The 22,333-nt window shown below is 48.6% G+C and overlaps 2 protein-coding genes across 3 annotated transcripts in view; one reads left to right on the top strand and one right to left on the bottom strand.

Annotated features, from left to right (window-relative positions):
* The window catches only part of YWHAE (tyrosine 3-monooxygenase/tryptophan 5-monooxygenase activation protein, epsilon), a 29,985-nt gene extending 27,258 nt beyond the window's left edge, over positions 1–2,727 (top strand). For both annotated transcript variants that reach the window (XM_015421900.1, XM_015421899.1), the window contains one exon: positions 1,158–2,727. Coding sequence is in view for 1 of the 2 variants with exons in the window: in XM_015421899.1 (XP_015277385.1) it covers positions 1,158–1,210 (53 nt within the window). In the remaining variant the exon portion in view is untranslated. The remainder of the gene's footprint in view (positions 1–1,157) is intronic.
* A 5,125-nt stretch (positions 2,728–7,852) lies between these two features.
* Positions 7,853–22,333, bottom strand: part of MYO1C (myosin IC) — a 71,644-nt gene continuing 57,163 nt past the window's right edge. Inside the window, exons 19-32 of the mRNA XM_015421904.1 lie at positions 21,254–21,371; positions 20,466–20,579; positions 20,085–20,161; positions 19,894–19,962; positions 17,847–17,931; positions 17,422–17,581; positions 12,937–13,020; positions 12,533–12,626; positions 12,397–12,452; positions 11,941–12,076; positions 11,475–11,545; positions 11,171–11,268; positions 9,890–9,989; positions 7,853–9,404 (exon numbers count right to left, since the gene is read on the bottom strand). Of these exons, the coding sequence (XP_015277390.1) occupies positions 9,378–9,404; positions 9,890–9,989; positions 11,171–11,268; positions 11,475–11,545; positions 11,941–12,076; positions 12,397–12,452; positions 12,533–12,626; positions 12,937–13,020; positions 17,422–17,581; positions 17,847–17,931; positions 19,894–19,962; positions 20,085–20,161; positions 20,466–20,579; positions 21,254–21,371 (1,289 nt within the window). The 3' untranslated portion in view covers positions 7,853–9,377. The remainder of the gene's footprint in view (positions 9,405–9,889; positions 9,990–11,170; positions 11,269–11,474; positions 11,546–11,940; positions 12,077–12,396; positions 12,453–12,532; positions 12,627–12,936; positions 13,021–17,421; positions 17,582–17,846; positions 17,932–19,893; positions 19,963–20,084; positions 20,162–20,465; positions 20,580–21,253; positions 21,372–22,333) is intronic.

The raw sequence follows: 22,333 nt of genomic DNA on the forward strand, positions 1-22,333 counted from the left end.
ACCATGGCCAGCCATGCTTCATTTCAAATCTCTGATGAGCTGGATCTAACCTGGGTTATTCTGGCTGCTATGGACTTGATAGGCATTCTGAAATGCTTGGCGGTTCACCTGGTACTCTGGTGATAGGACAGCAGAGCATGCTTGGATTTTTCTGTTCATTCTCTAACTGTAAACATTAAATTCCAGTTTGTTGATTTCTCCTGGGCTTGCCCTTTCATTGGCTCCAGTCCTGACGGTCATATTCTCTGCAGAGACAAGCTCCTCGTAACTGTTGAGAGGACTGCCTTGGAGTGCCAAATGCAGTACTTCTGCATGACGTGGGCTTGTCTCAAGCAACATTTGATGTGTGTTCACTGATATTAGGGAACCGTGTGTGTGTATGGCAAGAGTGTGTGTGTATGCGTGTGTGTTTAGCCAGGCATGACTTGTCTGTGACAGAGCACAGTAGAATAAGCTGGGGGTTTTTTTCATTGCATGCTCCAGTCTGGTCAGGTGACTCCAAATTAATAGGAAGCGCGTGAGGATGACAATAACTGTACATGTCCTTGGGCCCAGGGCTCCTTGGCTGCCCTCCCATGTGTGGGGCTTGCTTGCAAAGTTGCAGGTTTGCAGGCTTGACTAACACCGTATTGCTTCCAAGACACCGAAACTGTGTTTTTTTTTCTCACTGCAAGAGGGTTGATTTTGAAAAACATGAAAGTGGTTTCTCTTGATGATGGAAGTGAGGTGAAACTTAACTTTGGTGGCTGGCAAGTTTTTCCCAGACATAAAAACTGGGGCTTTGTACCTTGTATTCTTCCCTTGACCAGTCTTTGCATTCCCATGGGGTCATTTCCTTGTCCACATATCAGTTACTCCAGTGCCGAATGCCCTGTCCTCATTTGTGGCAGGCTGAGTTCTCTGGAAGATCCCAAGAACCAGCAGAAAAGCAGAGCTTACCCACAATCCACACAGTGCCTTTTATTAGGAGCAACTGGAAAGCTTACTGGGATGGTTATTAATAAAAAGTATTCCATGGATTGGGAGCTAGTTTTTTTGTTTTGTTTGTTGTATTTTATTTTGTACAGGCATGGCTGCTAACACATTCTTTCTCCGTTTATCTTCTCACACAAGCCTCGGACTGACTTGACATTGTTATTTTTTTTTCTCCTTTCCAGGTGAAGAACAGAGTAAAGAAGCGCTGCAGGATGTGGAAGATGAGAACCAGTGAGACATAAAGGCCAATAAGAGACCCCCCCCATCTCTGTCCCCTCTCAACTCTTCCTCCCCCCACCCTCCCCAGCCCCTCAGTGTCACTGGGAGCCCATCCAATCGATTGTTTGCGGTGGCTCCCAGAATTTAGGTTCCTGCCCTGTTGGTTTAATTTTTTTTTTACACAATTGAAAATTTCTTTAAAGGCAAGAGTGAATGTCTGTGGATTTGACTGGTGCCAGTGTTCAGTTTCCTTAAGACACTAACCGGGACTGGCTGCATAGAGGCTTTTTTTTTCTTCCTTGTGTCACTGTGGTCTTCTGTCAGGGGTCAAAGGTGACATCTGGAAGCCGTTAGAAATCCTAGAGGAGGCTCGTTGCACTGTGTAAAGGGTGCACATGGTGGCAATTTTTTTCTCTCCTTTTTTTTTTATAATTGTTTAAACAATTTTATACCAGTGTTTAAAATTAATTGGGCGTTTTGCTTGAAGTTACAGGTTGCATTGAAACAGTTCTTTGTAATGGTTTTGCTGTAAAAGAGAACAACACCAACAAACAGACAAACGGGAAAAAACCAAACTGTGCTGAGATCTCGCTGCAACAGACAGTGCTGGTAGCAGTTCAGCAATCCGTGGCTGCTCATTCTTGCCTTCTCATTTTCCCTCCAAGCAGGTTAGCATTGAAGTTGACGTTTAAAAAAAAAAAAAAAAGCCTGCATGTGTGTTCAATATTTTTCTCTCCCCTACCCCCCCCCCCTTCGCTAGCTCAACCTCTTTTGTTCAGTATGTGTAACTTGAAGCTAATTTGTACTACTGGATATCTGACTGGAGCCACAGATACAGGATCTGTATTGTTCTTACTGAAACACAGCATGGAATTAACATTAAACTTAAATAAAACAACCCTAAATTAAAATGATGCCAAATACTACCGCTACTTTTCCCGGGTAGCTGTTTTAGCCAGAGATGCAGGTAGAACAGGGAGCAGGGGGGGAAAGAAAGAGAGAGATTTCAGGGAGAGCCGTTGCCAGGAACTTAGTTAGAATGTCCCAAACGAGACTGTGCAGATCTAAATGAGTAGCTGTATGTCACGCACAAACTTGGGCACTGGACCCATCTCAGGCGGCTCGTCTGCTTAAATGTTTCAACCCAAGGAAGTTCCAGTAATGCAGAGAGGCATACCCAGAAGACTGCTCATTGGAGCTTGCATTCAGGTTGAGCTAGATCACACCCTTGAAAACCACCCTCTCTGATTTCTACCAACTCTTTCTTTAAACGTTCTCAGCTGTAAGCAGTGTTTGGTCCCTTTTAGCCGTGTGCTGGCAAAACACTGCAGGGATTGTGGGGAAAATCCTACTTAACAACACCCCCCCCCCCAAAGTGTTTTCTTGTGTCGCTTCAGTCTTCTTTCCTGGTAATTCTTCGCACCGTCCACCTTGTCTGAACTATCTCCTTGCCTTTAAGTTTCCTCTGGGCTTTCCCCTTGAACTGAGCAGCGAGAGTGTTGGATAAATAAAATGCTGTGTAAAGATCGTGCACCTCCGACTCTCTTCTGAACTGGGAAAAGGCTTCCGCTGCTGGCCATCAGCAGGCAGGGCTAGCAGCCCCCTTAATGTCCATCTGGGTCAAACCAGGGGGAGAGGCTGTGGCTGAGTGGAAGAGCTCCTGCACCAGGTGCTGTGTGAGCATCTTCTAGTGAAGAGAGCTCTTGGCTAGGAGGGCTTTGGAACAGCTCTTCCTCTCTTCCTGGGATCTGGGGGGCAGGCTTGTGTGCGTTAGGCTCCTATGTGTTTGGTAACCCTTTTCTTTGGGGGAGATGCCTCCAACATTGCCTCCCTCTTTGAGATGCTGTGGTTATTTGGGTCAGTACTGGACGGTCCGGTTGCTGTCTCTTGGCAGCTCAATGCATTCGGTGTTTCCAGGCTGCATTTTGTAAAGAAGATGCCCTCCCCAGTCTTTGCCTGGCAAAACTTTTCCTGAGCCTCACGGCACCATCCTCAACTGGCTCGCCTCCACTGTAAGGGCTGGACATGGAGCTTGCCTCTGGTTTAACAAGCCACTGCTAGTTCTTGACCCCTCCCGAGTATGCAGATAAAATGGGGGCCACGTGCTCTGAAGCCAGCCGCTTGTCGTTCGCAGAGCTGTGTGGCTTACCAGCGGGAGAAGGGTTCTCCCTTTAGCCCACCGTAGCTTGTTTCTCTTGTCCCTTGTGGAATAGTTGAGAACAAAGTCCCTGCTGTTTACCGAAAGGAGAGGATGGTGATGTCAGGCAGGGAAACGGAGTGTGAGTGACCCCTTTGGGCACAGGTTGCTCGAATTCCAAATGATACACGCAGCAGCAAAGCGGCCTGATACAGCTCTCAGGTCCAGGTCCAGATTTGCAAGAGCTCCGAGTCGGATGGGAGGTAGCGGCAGGGCAAGACCCCAACATTGCATTTTCAGGGGGGAGGGGGAGGCTGCTGTCAGAAGTGCCAGCACGAAATGGGTGCCCTGGTTCCTCGGTGTTTCCCCCCCCGTGCCATGGTGACAGATGCCCACCCGGAAGCGGCAGCTGCACTCCCAGGCTACTGAGCCCTGCAGGCGTGAGCGTTAATAGCCCTTTCCTCCCCTTCATGGCAAACATGTCACCATCTAGCCAGGTTGCTGAACTTGTTTTAAGACTGCTTGCTTTTAACTTTACTGCACTGTCCCCTCTCCTTGTCTTTAGCTGGAATCATACTTGTTTCTGAGGACCCCTCTTAGCTATTTTATGTGACACTGTTGCATTTCAGATGGCTGTCAGTGTGTGGGTATCTGTCCCCCCCAAACAAATGTATTATTTCCCACACTCCGCTTTTGTGCCAGGGTCCGTTCCCGTAGGCACAGAATAGGAAATAGCTGCTGCTTCCTCACTCGGAGGATGTCACAGCACAGGTTCAATAAGAAGCGGTTTGAGAGTGAAACATTTCCCATACATTTTTTTTTCTTGGGGGGGGGGGACCCCTGAAACTTCTGCTACATCAACATAACATGCATTATCTAAACCACACACAGAATTGTACTGTTTGGTTATATTTATGAGATTTTAAACTTCGTTTTTCAAGAAATAATTTCAAATATTTGTGGTGTCACAGGTGAAGCAAATAAGTATATCTTAGTGCAGTTGGAAAAATAAAAAAAAATTAAAAATGGAAATGTCAACAGTTGGGGCATTTTTATTACTTGGGCTTAGAAACAGGTTACTTGCCCTGCAGTCAGCGTTACCTAGAACAACACGAAAACCTGCAATCTCTCTTTTCCAGAGGTGACAGTGCGGAACAAGGAGCATATATACACAAGCAATGCACTCGCTTTCAAATGGCTTCCAATTCGTTGAGCAAAAAGAAGATGGTAGTATCTCTCTGCCTTCCACCTGAATAGTCACAGTGTTGATTTGGTAGAGTGGGAGAATAAATAATACGGCTTTGAGAATACTGCCATTCAGCTTCTTTCAGTGACGCAAAATGAATTTCTGATAATTTTTGACATCTCTGGCCTGAAGGGATGGAATGGACAACTTGCCTTGATTGAAACACGCTCAGATTGTGGGGGGAAATCTCCCTCACAATGGAGGGGGGGGTAGGGTTAGGCTCAGGAAGAATTGACACTCCCCAGCCTTTGCCTTCTTCCAGCTGGAGAAGACCCTGATGCTGGGAAAGATTGAAGGTTAAAGAAGAAAGGATGAGATGGTCAGACAGTGTTATCGGCGCAACGAACATGAAATTAAGCAAACTCTGGAGCAAGGCGAAAGACAGGAGGGCCTGGCGTGATGTGGTCCATGGGGTCGCGAAGAGTCGGACTCGACTGTGCGACTGAACAACAACAAAAAGAGCTGAAAGGCCCTGACCTGGATCTCAGAAGCTAAGCAGGGCCAGCCCTGGCTAGTATTTGGATGGGAGACCCATCAAGGAATCCCAGGGTCGCTATGGAGGCAATGGCAAAGCACCTCTGAACATCTCTTGCCTTGAAAACCTTAAGAGGATCAGCATAAGTTGGCTGAGACTCGATGGCACTTGACACACACGAGAGGAGAAAGACCTTGGTTAGTGGCGTGCCAAAAGAATTTCCAGGGAAATGCTGTGTCATCTGGCCATGTGATCAGCATCCATTCCCTTTTCATTTTTATTGCTCGTTTGCCTGCTAGATGAATAAGACAACATTGGAGCGGTTTTCTTGAGAATTTATTTTGTGCTAGTTGTGGCTGTTTTTTGTCTATTTAATTTAATTTAACCCTTGCCTTGATTCCCAGTGGATTTTTTAAACCCATTCATGTCCCCTGAAACAATCACCTGAGAAGTTCAGTTTGTATCAGGCATCATCCTTGGAATGCATGGAAGTGGGAAACCCGCAGCCAGGCTATAACGTACTAGGATGTTCCCCTCTAAAGAAATCCCCAGGGCCTAAGAAACAAGATAAAGGTGCTACCATTGCACAGGTGATGTGCTTTCCTGACATGCTTTCCCCATCCTCCTGGGGGTGGGTGGGTGTTACAGTGACAACAGGTTAACACTCATCTGCTGTTTGTGAGAATGAGGCTGTAATTGGTAGCGCCATCAGTATCCTTGCTCCCCTGGAGAAGAGGGAAATGCTTCTCGGGAGCCACTTTGTGCTGCATTGCCCTTTCTGATGGACATCCCAGAGGTAGCGATGCAGGCAGCTCATATTGTTATGAAGTAATAGGGTGGTCTAAAGATTTGCTATGGTCATTCTGGCACCAGAAAAACAAGAAGCTTGGGGGAGGAGTACTCAGTAGACACACACACACACACACACCCCCGAGTCACATAGGGATTTCAGCTTGGGTCTCCCAGGACCCGATCCAACCACTGAACCAACATGTGCTGACTAGAGATGTAAAATTTCCGGAAATTTTGAAGCTTGGGGGAAAAAAACCGTTTTTCCCCCCAGTTTTTTTCGGGGAGAAACGGAAATTTTAGGAAAAATTGAAAAAATGCTACATTAGCATTTCTTTTGTCTTTTCTAGATTGAAAGTCATTCTGTTACTTTAGGAACATAAAATATGACTATAGACATTTTACTTGGCATGAAATTATCACAACTAGCATATTAAAAATATAGTGTATCCAAACATTACAGACAGAATACCCACCCACATGCAAAAACAAAACTGAAACCTTTTTATTTTCTTCTGACAATCGCACCTCCTAAAGGAAGAACTGCATCTTGTTCTTGCATTGGAGAGGTCAATTTGTAACCTAGGACTTGCTTGTCTTCAGTGCACATAAATTAGATCAATCTGATACCTTGTCTTAAAATATTTTATTCATCATGTTAAAACAAAACGTTCCATAAGCATTTTTTTTCTTTTTCCAATTTTTTGGAAAAAAACCAAAAAAGGCTTCAGGAAAAAAACGGGGGTTTCCCCCAAATTTTTCCGTTTTTTTTTCCCGGGGCTTCACATCTCTAGTGCTGACTATTCCCGTAACTGGCATGCTTTGTGGCATGAGAAGGGCAGCCACAGAAGGACATGAGCGACCATGCAAGAGTGACGACAAGGAAGCTGTGTCTTCTCTGCAGTCGCTTTCTCAGCCAGTCCCTACAGTTAGTCAAGAGTGGGAAGGCTGCTTCAGACGGGCACCTGCTCAACAAATCCAGTAAACATGGGTGGGTCTTGCTGGGACTAAAATACAAGCAGCTAAGAACCTTGTTCCTCATCAGCAGTCATTTTTGAAATCGCATGTGAGATGGTTTCACTCCCTCATCATATGTAGAAACCTTTTTCTTGTGATCGCTTCATCTGATTTGATGCACCTCTAATTTAATTAGGGAATGCCAACCATAACATACAGCATTGCATATATTCTTTTCATAGGTGACCAAATAAGCTCTTCTGCAAAATGAGCATCTGATTTCTGCTCATATCTCTCTTAGCTAATATTTGTTTATAAAGTCTTGCAAACAAAAAAGAATTATAGAGGGTTGCCCCTTTTGACTTAAAAGCAAAGAACAAGTGTAATAGTAGGACTAAGAAATGCAGGGTCTCAGAGGATCTGTGCACATGGAGAGTTGAGCAGAATTCCTAGTTTCCCTTGCATTCCTTCCAAATGTGAAGCTTTTGTGTTAGACCAACTTCTTGTGCCCATGGGAAGGGTGGAACACAGGACTATTTCAGTGGCGTCTGACTTGAGCAGAGGGTGGCATTCGAGTGTGTCCAAAGACACACATGATCGTCAATATGGTTTCCTTTAAAAATGAACGGAATGTGTCAATTAAAGCAAGGATACTTTAAATCAGTTGCTGTAACACCAACAAAATTTTAGTAAAAATTTATTTGGCAAGTATAATCTTGATTTACCTAGCACAGTGCATAGAGCATTATATCTTATGTACATGACAACATAAACAGCATTTATCCCCAAACAGGAAAAGAAAACCCACTGGGCCTTTGGAGACCACTGGCACCAGTTAGGGGCTTCAGCAGAGAAACAAAAATGATACATCATGCACAAGCGTTCTAACCGGTAACGCAACTCAGCCTGCCTTAAAGAAACCTTTTACAGGTGGGACCGCAGAAGAAGCTTGTTTCTGGGTTTTTGTACCAAAGTTGTTCCTCCCCCCCACGAAGGATGGATAAACATGGCGGGGGGGGGGGGGGGGGGGGGCGGGGGGGGGGAAGCTGAACAAAAATTACAGCCCTCGGTCGTCTTATTGGGACGTGGCAACAGAACTTCATTGCTCTCCGGCTAAATTTTGTCCTATTAAAAAGTTAGAATGAATCAAGCGCAGGTAGATTATTAAGAAGGCAAAACCTCTGGATCAGTCAACATGGTGTGCATCAGTCAGGTGTGCCAAAAGAACTATTTGACATAAAAGTGCTAGTAAATAAAGAGGGGAAATAATTGGTGAATGACTGCTGTTCAAAATGGAGATTAGTGTTATAGCAGCAGTAATGTTGCTTTAAAAAAAATCACATTCTCTGAAGCACTTGTGACTCCGGAAAGTGGGGCTCTGCCAGCAACAGCTAAACACTACCTGCTTATTTGTCGAGGGGCATTTTGAAAAGGCCTTCCTGAAGTGAACTGGGAATGGGGTTTAAGAAAGGACAGGTGATTCGACAGAACTGGCCCAGGGGTTCCCAACCTTTCCAAGCCCGTTGGGCACCTTTGGAATTTAGGCCGTTCAGCGTTGCTCCCAAATAGCTGCAGCAGGAGGCGGAGAGTGAGCTTAAAATGGCTGCTGCAGGGGGTGGAGTCAAATGCAACACCTCTCTCGCGTTTCCAAATGCAGTACAGAAGGGGAATAAAAAGGAGCGCGCGAAGGGGCTACTGGGACCATAAATTAATGCAAGAACATCCAGGTGCTTACCAGTTCACCCAGTCTTTCAGTGGCTGCTGCTGCTATTGCAACTGTGGAAGACCCTTTCATTTGAATGAGGGCTGCCAATGACAAGCCCCTGCCTTACAGTAGTTCTCCCCACTTTCTGAAAAGCTCGGCGGGCACCAGTGGAAGTACTGGTGGGCGTCATGAGGTCCATGGGCGTCATGAGGTCCATGGGAACCCTGAACTAGAGTGGGACAGGATTCCAGAGTGCAGGTACAGCCAAGCCATTCAAGCAAACCACTCAGGTGTGGAAAAGAAATGGAGATGGAGACATTGCAGCTGGCAGAGCCCCCGTGAATCTAGGAAAGGCGACAAAGACTCGAGAGTGCCACAGCCCTTCCGGTCCAAAATAACGATCTCTGTAGTGCAAACATCCCCCCCCCTACCATGACCTAAGTGGACGTATTTACAAAATGTACTCCTTTATACATTATGGCTTTTAAGTATTTTCATACAAAGCATCAAAAATCTTAAAAGAGGGGGGGAAATTCTTCATAGAGTATTCTGTAGTATACAGTTTGGCATCTCACTAAATTGGCTGATACAACTCTGCAGATTCTCCCCTCGCCCGCTGCTGTGCCTCGGGAGTTGATGGGGCTGCACGGGCCACCTGTGCTACAAGGAAGAGGGATGGCTTTTGCCTGGTAGGATGTAAACCAAGGATACGATTAAAAGGTGGGTTCTTTGGATATGCAGGTCTTTGGTAGCGATGAAAGGATTTCAGTAAAGCAGCCCTGTGCCTCCTCCGGAAAGGGTGGCAGGGGAAAGGGCCAGCCAAAGATAACAGGAAGTAGTCAGAGGGAAGTCCTTGCAAACAGGCAACTTTTCGTCATCGAGAATTCAAGCGAGGAGCCACCTGAGGAAGGAGACACGGGTAACAAGAGATGGTGGGTTTTATCACGGCCCTCAACCGTTAGTCCAAAGCCCTTGCCTCCAGAGAGGGCCTAGCCAACAAGGAGCTCTGCTCCAAGCCTGTTAAAATCAGAAACCTGGGATCATCACGTCTTAACTAAGTATCAAAGGCAGCAGTTGGGAAAAAGGAATTTAGGTAGGACTCCGTGTTGGCTGCACATTGCAGGTCGTGGGGGAATAAGCATTTGGCTGCTCCACAAACAGCAGAATAGACACGAGGCAACGGAAGTTTGTGGCAAACCAAAAGAGCAAGTGTTGGACTGGGGAATGGGGTGGGTCTTGTCAGCCGCACAGGTGCACCAGGGAGCTGAACAGGAGCAGCACATGCTGTCTAAAAGAAGGAAGTAATCTATGGGAAGCGGCCTGAGATGAGGTGGAGTGGCCCTCCTTTCGGCATAACAAACAGGCTCTGAGCGATACGGCACTCACCACAGCAAGATGGCCGTTCTTGGCTTTGGCTATGAGCAGTTCAGATCCTGACGTGAAATCAATGATGCCTTCTTTGCCTTGTCCAACGGTGAATTTTATGCTGCAGAGAAGGAAGCAGTGTTCACGGCAACCCCCAACTAAGGCATTCTAACTCTGCCCTAGCGAAGTTTCACAATCTTTTGAAGACGCCGCAGTGCAGGCTGCTGCTACGCAAGCGGGCACAGCCTACAGTCCTTGCGCAACCAGCACAGCACTGGCAAGATGAGATGAGAACGATAAGATGAATGCATCCAGGGGTGTTTCCCCATCCCCGCAATTCCCAAAGTGCTTCATCTACATCCTTATCGTTGCCCTATAAACTAGGTTACTGCTGTCATTGCCACATCACAGACCTGAGAGAGAGCTACATGCCAGAATTTGGAACTTTCAGTTAACAACACAGTCTTTGACCCACTATGGTCCCTGCCACACGGCAGAAAAAAACCCAGGCAAAATAGAGACGCCGCGGCGGGATCCCACGGATCCCCTAAGACACGGCGCCGTTGATCTCAGATGCCGGGGAGGAAGCCACTGTCGGGAGGGGGAGGCTGCTGAACTGCCCATGTCTGAGCATGCGCAGTTCGGCCAGGAGCCAGGGATGCGCCGGCGGAAGGACACTCCGGGGATGCGCTGGCGGAAGGACACGCTGGCAATCCCACGGCCGGCCTTGATGCGGACTTGCCGGAAGAACCTTGGTAGGTGGTTTATTTTTGCCATGGCGTTTTGGGCGGAAGGGCTGGATCGGGGACGGGTGTGGAACACTTCCCAGATATTGCGGTGGGATCGCGCCCGTTTGCTCCGCCCCCGATCCGTCCCTCTCCCAGCCCAAAACCTCTTGTGTGACCGGGGCCCTATGATAACCAAGATTCAGAAAAGAAGACGGACATACTGCCGAGTCACAACAGACTCCTGGTGACTCTACCCATGAGATGTTCCAGGCAAGAGGTAAGCAGAGGTGGTTTGCCGTTGCCATCCTCTGCATAGCAGCCCCGGTCTTCCTTGGTGGTCCTTGTACCAACCATGGCTCTGGGCAAGTATGAGCTAAACTGGTCGATTTGGGCTCTTCATTAGGCTACAGAGCCCAAATGCAAAATCATGACCGGAAAAATTCACACGCCTCAGGGCACCAGGTTTTCTTGCCTCCTAGCAAGGCAGTAAAAGCGGCAAATAGACACGGCCAAGAAATTCCGAGCCTCCGCTTAAGAGCTCCCAGAAGCTCCTCCCTTGCCCTGGGCAACTCACCTGCCCTGGTTGATGTTCACATTGTTCACTTTGTTGGCACAGATGGCAATCTTGGTCAGCGTCTCGATCACAAAATCACTCTGTAGCACGACGTCTCCCTGAAAAGCAAGCCCAACAGGTCTTTCCAGGTAGGTTCCGGGACTGCCAAGAATTACAGGAAGGAAGCTCTAGGCCACTGCCAGGTCCCCACCCCCAAATAACCCCCCCCCCCCCATTGTAGACACAATGGCCACACCTCCCAAGATGCCAAGTCAGACTCAAACATGCTATGTCATGACTGTTGCCCAAGAATGGAAACCTTTACCTTCTGCTTGTTATCCTGCTGGAGTACGTGAAGAACAAAGAGGTTGTCGCTCAGGCTGCTGAGTGAGATGCCTGCAAAGCAAGGAAGGGCCACGTGGCTCAGAGAAGTTCTCCCGCGGGGCAAGACCGGCTGCCTCTGTTTCTGCCCCCACTGTTACCGGAGGGTGCACCCCAGAAGGCAGCCTGTACAGCTACGTTATTACTGAACCACAAAAGCAGCTGAAGTTGAGGAGGCAGGCAGAGGCCAGTGGATAAGGACAGACAGCCGTTTAACCTGCCCAGGGCCACCAGCAAATCAGATGGAGGTTATCCTTAACATCTCAGAAACAAAAAATTATCTGGTTTGGGGGGCGGGGGCAGGTAGTCACAAACAGCCAACCCTGTAGGCAGGGAAAGCAGAACAGGAGTCCAGCTAAGAGGGTACCCCAGCCCCCAAGCTGGCAAATGCTCCGCCCCCCTTTGCTCACCCGTCAGGTTGGCGTAGTCGATCCGCTGCTTGACTTTGGACTCTTCGACTAGCACAACTGCATTCTGTGTGAGCAGCAGCTGGCGAGGTCTGGCCTTGTAGCCTTTCCGGTCGTACTTGATCACGGGAACGGCGTACTGAAACGAGCGTGGTGGTTGTTTCCAAAAAAACCATGTCTTTTGGGTGCCACAGCTAACAGCGGCTAACCCTTAACCAACAGCTAGGCTGTGAGGGACGGGGATTCTAAGGGCCCTTACTTGTCACCTGGGCCTCCGTTTCTCAGGCGCCAGGATGTGTAAGCCCTTCTGGCTTCCTTCCAACCGCCCTTTCCTTGAGAATGACCAAGACCCCATCACTACATTTGACCTGTCCTACGGGGCCCTCTGAGCTGTAGCTGTGACCGCGGCAGCGGCTGAACAGCTGGAGAAATCACCGGGGGCAGGGTCCAAAGGCTCACCTTCAGCGCCTCATTCCCCAGAACCTGGAGGACTTTGGCGTTTATGTCTTCACTCCCTGCCAAGAGAAACGAGGAGGCGGCGGTTAGGGGAAGCTCACTGACAGTCCGAAACATGGCCAGCCAAAGCGGCACTTACCGAGGCGGGTGTTCAGGAAGAGCCTGGGGACACTCTGAGGATAATTGTCCTTTTTGTCCTTGAAGATCTCACTGGCCACCACCTTCTGCTCCAGCTGCAGGGGGAGAAGCAGGCAGAAGAGCCCGGGGTCAGTGCAGCCGAGACAAGGTAGCTTCACTGGCCAACCGAAAGGACTGGACAGCCACGATTAGATGGCCGTGTCCAAAGGGGAGTTCGTTTCATGTGGAGGCGTGCCACGAGTGGCCCACTCAGCACAACAGCAGTGGTAACATCCAATGAGCGCTGTCCATAAAACCTCATTCTGATGGGGTCTCTGGGGTCCCAAACCCCAGATTATGGGTATAAAAGCAGTGCCGCCCAAAACCCTGACATCAGGTAGAGGGGGTGCTCCTACGGCTTCTTACCTGCAGCTTCCACTCCGGGCTGATTCTCTTGCAGTAGATCCAGACCATATTCTGCATGCAGAGCTCCCTCAACAGCTGAGATGCCTGGAGGAGGAAAAAGCAGAAGTATGGAACTTGAGAGGGAAGCCGGTGGGACAGCCATAATAAAACAAGACTCGAACTGGGGGCAGAGGACACATCCCCCAGCCTCTCTGTCAGAGATTGCTCGTGTCCCCTGCTGAAGACAAACATCCCATTGCTTCTGTGAGGGAGGCTACAGTAATGGTGTCCCAGCCTTGGGAAACAGAGACTTGGACTGTCTTCTCATCCCCATTACTTTCTGCCCTCACACACACACACACACCTTATTATCTTTAAATGCGCAACATTCTATGCAGGCGTTTTCTTCCCTGTTGAACACACGAAGCTGCCTTATAGTGAATCAGACCACTGGTCCATCAGAGCTGGCACTGTCTACTCAGACTGGTGGCAGCTCTCCAGGGTCTCAGATGACGGTCCTTCACATTACCTACCACAGGATCCTTTTAGCTGAAAATGCCAGGGCTTGGACCTTCTCACGTGCCAAGCGATGCTCTGCCACAGAGCCACAACCTCTACTGGGAGCTGGGGAGCTGACTCGGAGAAAGGATGACTCAGGCCTGCAGGGATGGGGACATCGGGGCTAATAATGCCCCATATTTTAGAGATCCCAGCATCTCGTGGGCCTTTTCATTTAGTTGGGATTCTTTTGAGTGCCGTGCGGCATTTCAAATGTCAGGGATGTGGGATGAACCCAGTCCCCTGCCTTTCACCTGTGGAATTTACAAACCTCCGAGGTAGAAAAGGTATTAAGTGAAAATTAAATGTGATCTATGGAATAGTTACTCTGCAGGTGTAATGGAGGACACGCAGGAACAACAGTGATATCGCAGTACAATATGATCATAGAACAAGAATATACTGCATAAACAATGCAGACAAAATTGCACACAAAAATATACTTCACATTAGTACCAAGTTAGTAACATCCGTTTAACAAGAATGGTTACAAGAACCAGTATGTAATTGCAGACTACAGCATTAATACTAGAGTAAGACCTCTTTAAATCACATTAGTAACAAGTAAGTAACATCAGTATACAGAAATGGTTACAAGAACCAGTATGTGATTACAAACTCCCAAGAATAACACTAGAGTAAGACCCACAGTGACACACAAAGATTCCGGATTTCACTCTTCGTTTCGATAGTTCTTCCTCAGAAAGCTGAAAATAGGTCAATTGGTTATTATACTATAAAAATTACAAACATACATTCATATTTAAAGGTAACAATTACCTGTATCAAGCACTTTATACGCACACACACATTTATTAAGCGCTTGATACAGGTAATTGTTGCCTTTAAATATGAGTGTATGTTTGTAATTTTATAGTATAATACCTAATTCTCACTGGAGAAGACCCTGATGCTGGGAAAGATTGAAGGTCAAAGAAGACGGTGACGGCAAAGGATGAGATGGTTAGAGAGTGTCATAGATGCAACGAACATGAAATTAAGCAAACTTCAGAGGACGGCGGAAGACAGGAAGGCCTGGCGGGATCTGATCCATGGGGTCGCGAAGAGTCGGACTAGACTGTGAGACTGAACAACAACAACCTAATTCTTGGAGGCTTCTATATATTAAGCGCTTTATTATTTTTTTGTACGCTATTTTCTCTGCGTTGTTTATGCAGTGTATTCTTGTTCTATGGACACATAGGAACGACATGGATCCTTAGTGGAGTCTTTTTTAAAAAAAGGAACATTCTGTAATGTTCTTTCATGAGTTTTTAACACTTGAATTGAGATGAGCACAACAATGTGTTGATACCCACATCAAAAGAGTCTTTCTACAGATGTACCTGCTCTCTGCTCAGTGCACCCCTAAGTAACAGTATCAGTGGTAAACTGATTGTGTATACTCTTATCACATGCTGTGCGCTATTATCAGGTTCATTATCACAGGTGTCCTGAGGGGTGTGCTAGAGCTATTCTCATGTTGCAAATGAGGAACGGAGTACAGGAATGCATAAACTTGTCCAGGTCATCATTCAGTGAGCCCCTGAGGGAGTCAGAATTTGAACTCAGGACAAAAGCCAAACGAGTTCACCAGATGACTCTGGTTTCCACATTTAGCTTTTGCTCGGCAAGAAGAAGAAAAAGAAGAGAGAGGAGAAGAGATTGGATTTATACCTCGCCCTTCACTACCTAAGGGAGTTTCAGAGCAGCTTACAAACTCCTTTCCCTTCTCCTCCCCACAACAGACACCCTGTGAAGTAGGTGGGGCTGAGAGAGCTCTTTTGAGAACGGCTCCTTAGCGATCATCTGCAAGTGGATTTTGCTGCTCCATGCAGTAAAATCAAACTAGCAAAGTGCACTGAAAGTGTAGTATTCAGCACGTGTGAAAGTGGGGTTTTTTTCTGTCCTACGAACATGTGCCATGCTCTGATGACATAGAATCATGGAGCTGGAAGAAACCCCAAGGGTCATCTAGTCCCAGTCTCCTCGACAATGCTGGAAATTCAAAGCTCCCTCCCTCCCCACTCCCCCAGTGACCCTGAGGCATCAGGATTAGGAAGAGCATCACAAATGAAGCTAAGCAGGATAGGAAAATCCTATGAAAACAAAAGCCTAGAGCAGATCTTTTCTTCTAGGGAGTGGACGAACTATCTGCAGCGGCCAACAAGTTGCCTGTTGGAGAGCACTGCCTTAGCCCCAATTGGCAGCTCTGGAGGTCAAGGAGGTAAAGGTAAAGGTTCCCTTGCTCGAAAGCCAGTCGAATCCGACTCTAGGGTTGCGGTGCTCATCTCCATTTCAAGCCGAAGAGCCAGCGCTGTCCGAAGACGTTTCCGTGGTCATGTGGCCAGCATGACTAAACACCAAGGCGCACGGAACGCTGTCACCTTCCCACCGAAGTGGTACCTATTTATCTACTTGCAATTTCTTGCTTTCGAACTGCTAGGTTGGCAGGAGGAGGTCCAGGAAGCCATGCCCAAAGCCATGCCCAGTGGCTTCTTCTGTGCTGTAGGACTCAATAACTTGACATGGAGTCTTTTGGGGGGCAGAGAACCAGTCCTGTGTGCAAAGCAAAATGGCCTGGCAAGCCACTGTCTGGCCTGCATGTCAGGGGCTGCCTGTCCCTGGACCACGATGTCTTCATGCTTCAAACGGCCCCTTCCTTGCTGAGTTTGTGATTTACCCTACTTTATTGCACTTTTGTTTTATCTTCACTGCACGTGAGACAGGCCAGAACCTCTGATCTCTCTGATACACAGACTATGGAAGCAGGGCAGGTCCCCACATAGAGAACCCCACCTGATCATACTAGGCTTCTCTCTGCTCAACTCTTCCCTCTTTCCCCCTCCCCATCTGCATAAATGAGCTAAATGAGTTTCTTTGTTCCCAAGTGAGCTCTGTCTCACAAAAGCTCATACTGGAATAAATATTGTCAAGGCTTTAAGGTGTCACCGGACTTATATTTCATTTTTCTGGTTTCCTCCTGTGACCTCTTTTCAGGTTTTTCCTGCTCCTCTCCTTTGGAACATGAGTTCCAAAGACATGGAACGTACGGATTGGGACAATTCTTTTAATGCTACTGAATTTGATATCCACATTTGCAGGACCAGTCCCAAGAAATGGCACTACCTGGGTCCAATGCTCCCTCTAAGCTGTGGAGTCTTGTGAGCAAAAATTCTACTTTGTGAGCTGCCGGCATTAAAGTTGTGAGTGAACAATTTGGCTACTGCATAAATTAGCTTGCTCTGGAACCACCCTTCCTGAGCGAAGACCAAAATCTGTGAGCTGGAGGCTAAAAAACTGTGAGCTAGCTCACACTCACTCAGCTTAGAGGGAACAATGCCTGGGTCTCCCATGGGGCAGACCGTAGAATCAAGGCTGGGGAAAAGTTGAGCTCTCCGGCAAGGAAGGTTCTTTGCCTGTCAGTTCTCAGAGGCCACAGTGAGGAAGCCAACAGGGTCCCTTTCTGACCAGGAAACAGCTGCCCTAAGCTGTTTTACTATCAGTAGAAAGTGAGAAGGGCTGTGGCTCAGTGGAAGAATCTCTGTTTTCCATGCCAAAGGTCCTAGGTTCAATCCCTGGCATCCCCAGTTAAAAGGACCAGGTAGCAGGTGATGTGAAAGACCTCTGCCTGAGATCCTGGACAGCAGCTACCAGCCTGAGCAGGTGATACTGACCTTGATGAACCAGTGGTCTGATTCAGTACAAGGCAGCTTCCTATGTGCCCATCAGGACTGGCCTTGGTTTGATCCCATCATCCAAAACCCTAACTGCATGCAAGCCCACATGTCCCATTGGTTTTGTGCAGCATCTGTATGAAAAGGATCTTGGACTGGAGCAAACGAAAGCAGGTGGGTCGTATGAAGGCGGAAGAAAAGGATGAAAAGGATTTCTGTGGGTAAAGCCCTATTTGCCCTCCAGTGCCTGAGGAATGTCCCCTGGAAGTACCTCCTGCAGCGATGGTGGGGGGGTCGGCCAAGACTTGTCCAGAACATTCTTTGGTAGGTTGCGCTTCAGGGTCATCAGGAAGGAGTAGCGGATGTAGTCGAGGAAGTATTCGTTCTCCGGGCAGCGAGGGTAGTTCCGGTAAATGAAGCCCTTGATGAATCTGCAGAGAGTGGTGGGGGGAGGAGTGTCGGGGGCAGGGGAGACGCAGGCGGAGGCTCGGTTAAGGAGGGAATGGCGCGGCTCCTGCCCTGACTGGCACCTCCCGTCTCCCCACAATCTTGCAAAGAAGCCAGAGCGTTAAAGGTGGCACAGAAAAATCTGCGGGGCTGAGACGCACAGCACGAGAGTGACACTGGGGTGGGAAGGGGTTCTTGCTCCGGTTCACCCCCCAAGAGCAAGGACAATGGATTTTATTTTTTACCCACCGTCGAATGGTCCCGACAGCCCACTTCCTTCTGGCAGCCTTGCGGCGTCCCAGGGTCCCACGCCACCAGGACTGAATCGTGATGGCTGGAAAGAATGAAGAACAAAATGCCGCACTCAGAATGCCTTCCCAAACAGCCCTCTGAAGACTCTGAGGATCCTCCCTGCAGCCAGTCAGGCTTTTTTGTCTTTGTCTTTGCTCACTGCAGAGCCCACAGCAGCACTGAAAACCACTGGAGATGCTTTGTACTACAGCCCAAAGCAGGGATTTTTCTGGTTGGCTCCATGATCCAGAACGCACTCCCAGAGAACCCCGCCATTCTGGCGGCTTTGACTTCAGAAGCACCAGGTGTCTGGTGCTGCCGCTATTGGCGTTCAGCCGCTTTATTTAACTGATTTAATTTTGGTAACTGCAAGTCAGAAAGTCATTTGTACCTTTTTGAGCCTGCAGGGACCTTTGGAATTCTGACACGGGGCAGTCGGCAGAGATACAAAACGGCTGCCCGACAGGGATGCCAACCTCCAGGTGGTGGAAATCCAACAACAGCATCCGTGACAAAAATAACGAAGAGTCAATAAAGATATGTTGCAAAATCATTTACTGTAGTAATTCTGTAGAAAATTCTCTTCTGTTATCGCTCGCACACTAACGAATGCTGCACAATGTAAATATTCGTTCCACAATATTTGCTTTATCTGAGCGTGTAGCAATCACAATTCTTATCAATTACTACTTATAAACTCTTGAAGAAAACATTCCATGTTGACTCTCTAATAACATTGTGAAGACCTTGGGTTCTGTTACTTGAGAGTCAACATGGAATGTAGTAATTGATAAAAATTGTGATTGCTACACGCTCAGATAAAGCAAATATTGTGAAACGAATTGTTTTCATTGCACAGCATTCGTTAGCGTGTGAGCGATAATAGAAGAGAATTTTCTACAGAATTACTACAGTAAATGATTTTGCAACATATCTTTATTGACTCTTCGTTATTTTTGTCACGGGTGTTGTTGTCAGATTTCCACTTCCTCCCATGATCTCTCATTTTTGGCTTCAGCCTCCAATGGTGGCTGGAGATCTGAAACCACAGCTGGTCTCCAGACAACAGAGACCAATTCCCCTGGAGAAAATGGCTGCCTTAGAAGGCAGACTCTATGACATTATACTCTGATAAGGTCCCTCCCCTCCCCAAATCCCACCTTCCTCAAGCTCTACCCCCCAAATCTCCAGGTATTCCTCAACCCACATCTGGCAACCCTACCGCCAGAAAAGGCGGGGCCAACCATGAAATGGCTGCTGCAGGAGGCAGAGTGAACCACAAAACGGCTGGAAGTGTGGTTATGCATAAATGCTAACAGTAACCCTTCAACATTTCCGGAAGAAGCTGCGGTTAACGGGACAGAGCTGTAACAAGGGCAAGGCAAGGAAGGCATTTGCCCCGAGCATACAAAGTGGAGGGGCACAGAAAAAGTATATCATAATGAAAAGAAACATTGCATTATTATTACTCTTATTGACCAAATTACCTTTTCACCAAAATAACTACTATCAAATTATAGAGGGGCGCAATTTTATATTATTGCCTTGTGCGCAAAATTAGCTAGGTGTGGCTCTATAACAGGATGCACTTTTAATTTGCATAGCCTATCAGAAGCTCTTCTGGGCAACAGCCCCCAATAAGAACATAAGAGACGCCAATGTTGGATCAGGCCAAAGGCCCATCTAGTCCAACACTCTGTCACACAGTGGCCAAAAATACCAGGTGCCATCAGGAGGTCCACCAGTGGGGCCAGGACATTAGAAGCCCTCCCACTGTTGGCCCCCCAAGCACCAAGAAGGCAGAGCATCACTTGCCCCAGAGCCTCCCCCCTGTCTAAAAGCACTGTGGGCATCAGGAAAGATGTCAAGGGTCACCGCAGCGCCCATAGGCACCATGTCAGGGACCCCCGATGTAGACTGCTGAATTCTGCTTCACTCACTGACGGTGATGAAGAAATCAACAAATGAGGAGAGGGGAAACTACGTGGATTCCCTGCCTTCTTACCTGAATTCTTCATCTGCTGGAATTTCTTCCGCTGGTGGAAGCCTCTCCAGTTTGCCTGGATCTTTGTGGCTAAGGGAGAAAACAAACAACGGTGGGTTTGCAAGGACAGCACAGCCAGAGAGTGAGCCAGACCAGATGCTTAACGGGACCATATAAACTTAAAAGACATCTGGTAAGAACCTCTCACACACCCAGGCTCTGCTTCCGGATTTCCAGGGCATCTTCTGTGGCAAACAGCGTCTTGGGGAAACGGATAAAGATTTTTGTCCTGGAAATGAAACGCATCAGTTTTAATAGGGTTGCCAGGCACCCCCTAGCCACCAGCAGGAGATGGAGGGGGTAGGGTCGCTGGGCCCTGGAGACAGGGGGATGGAGCCTGGGGAGGACAGGGACCCCAATGGGTTACAATACAAGGCCATAGAGCCCACCCTCCAAAGCAGCCGTTTTGGAAAGGGGCTGTAATTCTGGGGGAACACCAGGTCCCACCTGGAGGCTGGCAACCCTAAGACCGCAAAGACTCTGCCCTGCTCCCGGGAGAGAGAGACAGCCAAGCTCCAGCTAGAGAGACCGACCTGCCCATCTTGAACTCCTCTGGCTTATAACCCAGATGTTTCAAAAGCACCGACACGCCGTCATGGGGCCTTCCGTCCCAGGTGGGCCATGTTTCGGGACACAGCGATTTGTACCTGGCAAACAGAGGAAAACCACATGATGAAAAAGAGAAACCAGGTTCAGATTTGGGGGGGGCTGGGTAGAGAGTGCCCAGGGCCCCCTTCCCCTCTTCAGCCGGCCACCAGCCCCCCCCCCCCCCCGGTTTCCTTCTCTCCCACCCACTGACTCACATGCCTGGGCAGCCCTCCCACCACCTGCAGGCACAGATGCCGGCACCACTAACACCCCCGTTCCCTGAGGACGCTGGGCAGCGCGTACGGCTGGGAGCTTGGGTGGCAGAGTGCTTGGGGAAAGGGCATGCGGGCAGCAGGGGAGGCGTGCAGTCACTGGCAGTGGGCCTAGCCCAAAGCCCTGGCCCCTGGCACCAGCGTTCCCTCTAAGCTGAGTTAGTGTGATCCAGCTCACAGTTCTTTAGCCTCCCGCTCACACATTTTTGTCTTCGCTCAAGAACGAGGGCTCCGGAGCAAACTCATTTATGCAGCAGCCCAATCGCTCGCTCCCAACTTTAATGCCAGTGGCTCACAAAGTAGAATTTTTGCTCACGAGACTCCACAGCTTAGAGGGAGCATTGCCTGGCACCTGCCCCGCTTCAGGGCATGCTGATGCCAGCCCTGGGAACAACTGCACGCAAGCCTGCTAAGAAAGGCATTCACGCTGCCGAGACAGCCCCTGCCCACCTGTCTCCTACCTCTGGAGGAAGACTTCGTATTTCCGCCGATAAGCAAAACCAGCCCTTCGCACCCTCAGGTTCTCCATCAAGCCCAGATATTTGACTTGATGTCGGATCAGAACTTCATCAAAACGGCCTAGAAGTGATCAGAACAAAGGGAGAATGACCACAGGAACGAGTCCTCCTGTACCACCAAGGAGCACCGAAGTGCGTAAACATTCTGGGTGAGGATGGACTCTGGGTCCCTTCAAGCTGACCAGAGGGCTATCATGGCACTCAAGCCAGCCATCAGCCTTCCCCTGAAAGCCTGCAACTGGCTGAGCCGCCAGGAACCTTCGCTTACCGCCATGACTTCAGGAAGTGCTTTATAGTTACAAGTGAGCCAGAATTCAGAACTCCAAACAGAGTGAGGTACACAGTGTAAGATGCAACCCAACAAAAACGACGTATAGGACACGATAAATTACAGTAAAGTCTATGAAAGTCTATAAAGGGTGCAATCAGACGCACAATTAGCCATGCCGTAGGCACGAATGCCGGGCAGATTTGAAGGGCGCGATCAGATGCAACATCTGCCCAGCGTCCCGCACCCGTCGGCAAAACCGTTTTGCTCCGCCGCAGGAGTGGAGTAAAAAGACCCTGGGGAAAGTCCAGTAGCAAGTGGGTTGCTCCAGGCCACAGACGGACTTTCCCCTGTGTGATTGCTCCGGCACACTCTCATGGCGTCGGGATGGTCTGATCAGGCCATCCTGGCTCTGTGCCGTTTTTTCCCCTTCTCAGTATGCACATCATCACATGCTGCCGAAGGAAGCCCTCAACGTGGAGATGCGATTCACTGATCCTCCGTTTAAGCGAATCGAAAACAAACTGGGGGGGGGAACCCCCGACTCGTCCCCGATTGCGTCTGATCACGCAGTGGCGGGCTGTGCCCGCAGCTTCAACGAACTGTGTGATCGCGCAACTGCGAGTCAGTCTCCTCCGGGTTAAATAGCCTCGCTTCCCCCATGCGTTATCTCGCGCGTGTGACCGCAACCAAAGTATATTATTTCAACGAATGTGGCTGAAGCCACAGTGCATACAATTTTACAGAGTGAATTA

Source organism: Gekko japonicus, unplaced genomic scaffold, assembly GCF_001447785.1.
Source record: "Gekko japonicus isolate JY-2015 unplaced genomic scaffold, Gekko_japonicus_V1.1 scaffold21, whole genome shotgun sequence".
NCBI lineage: Eukaryota > Metazoa > Chordata > Lepidosauria > Squamata > Gekkonidae > Gekko > Gekko japonicus.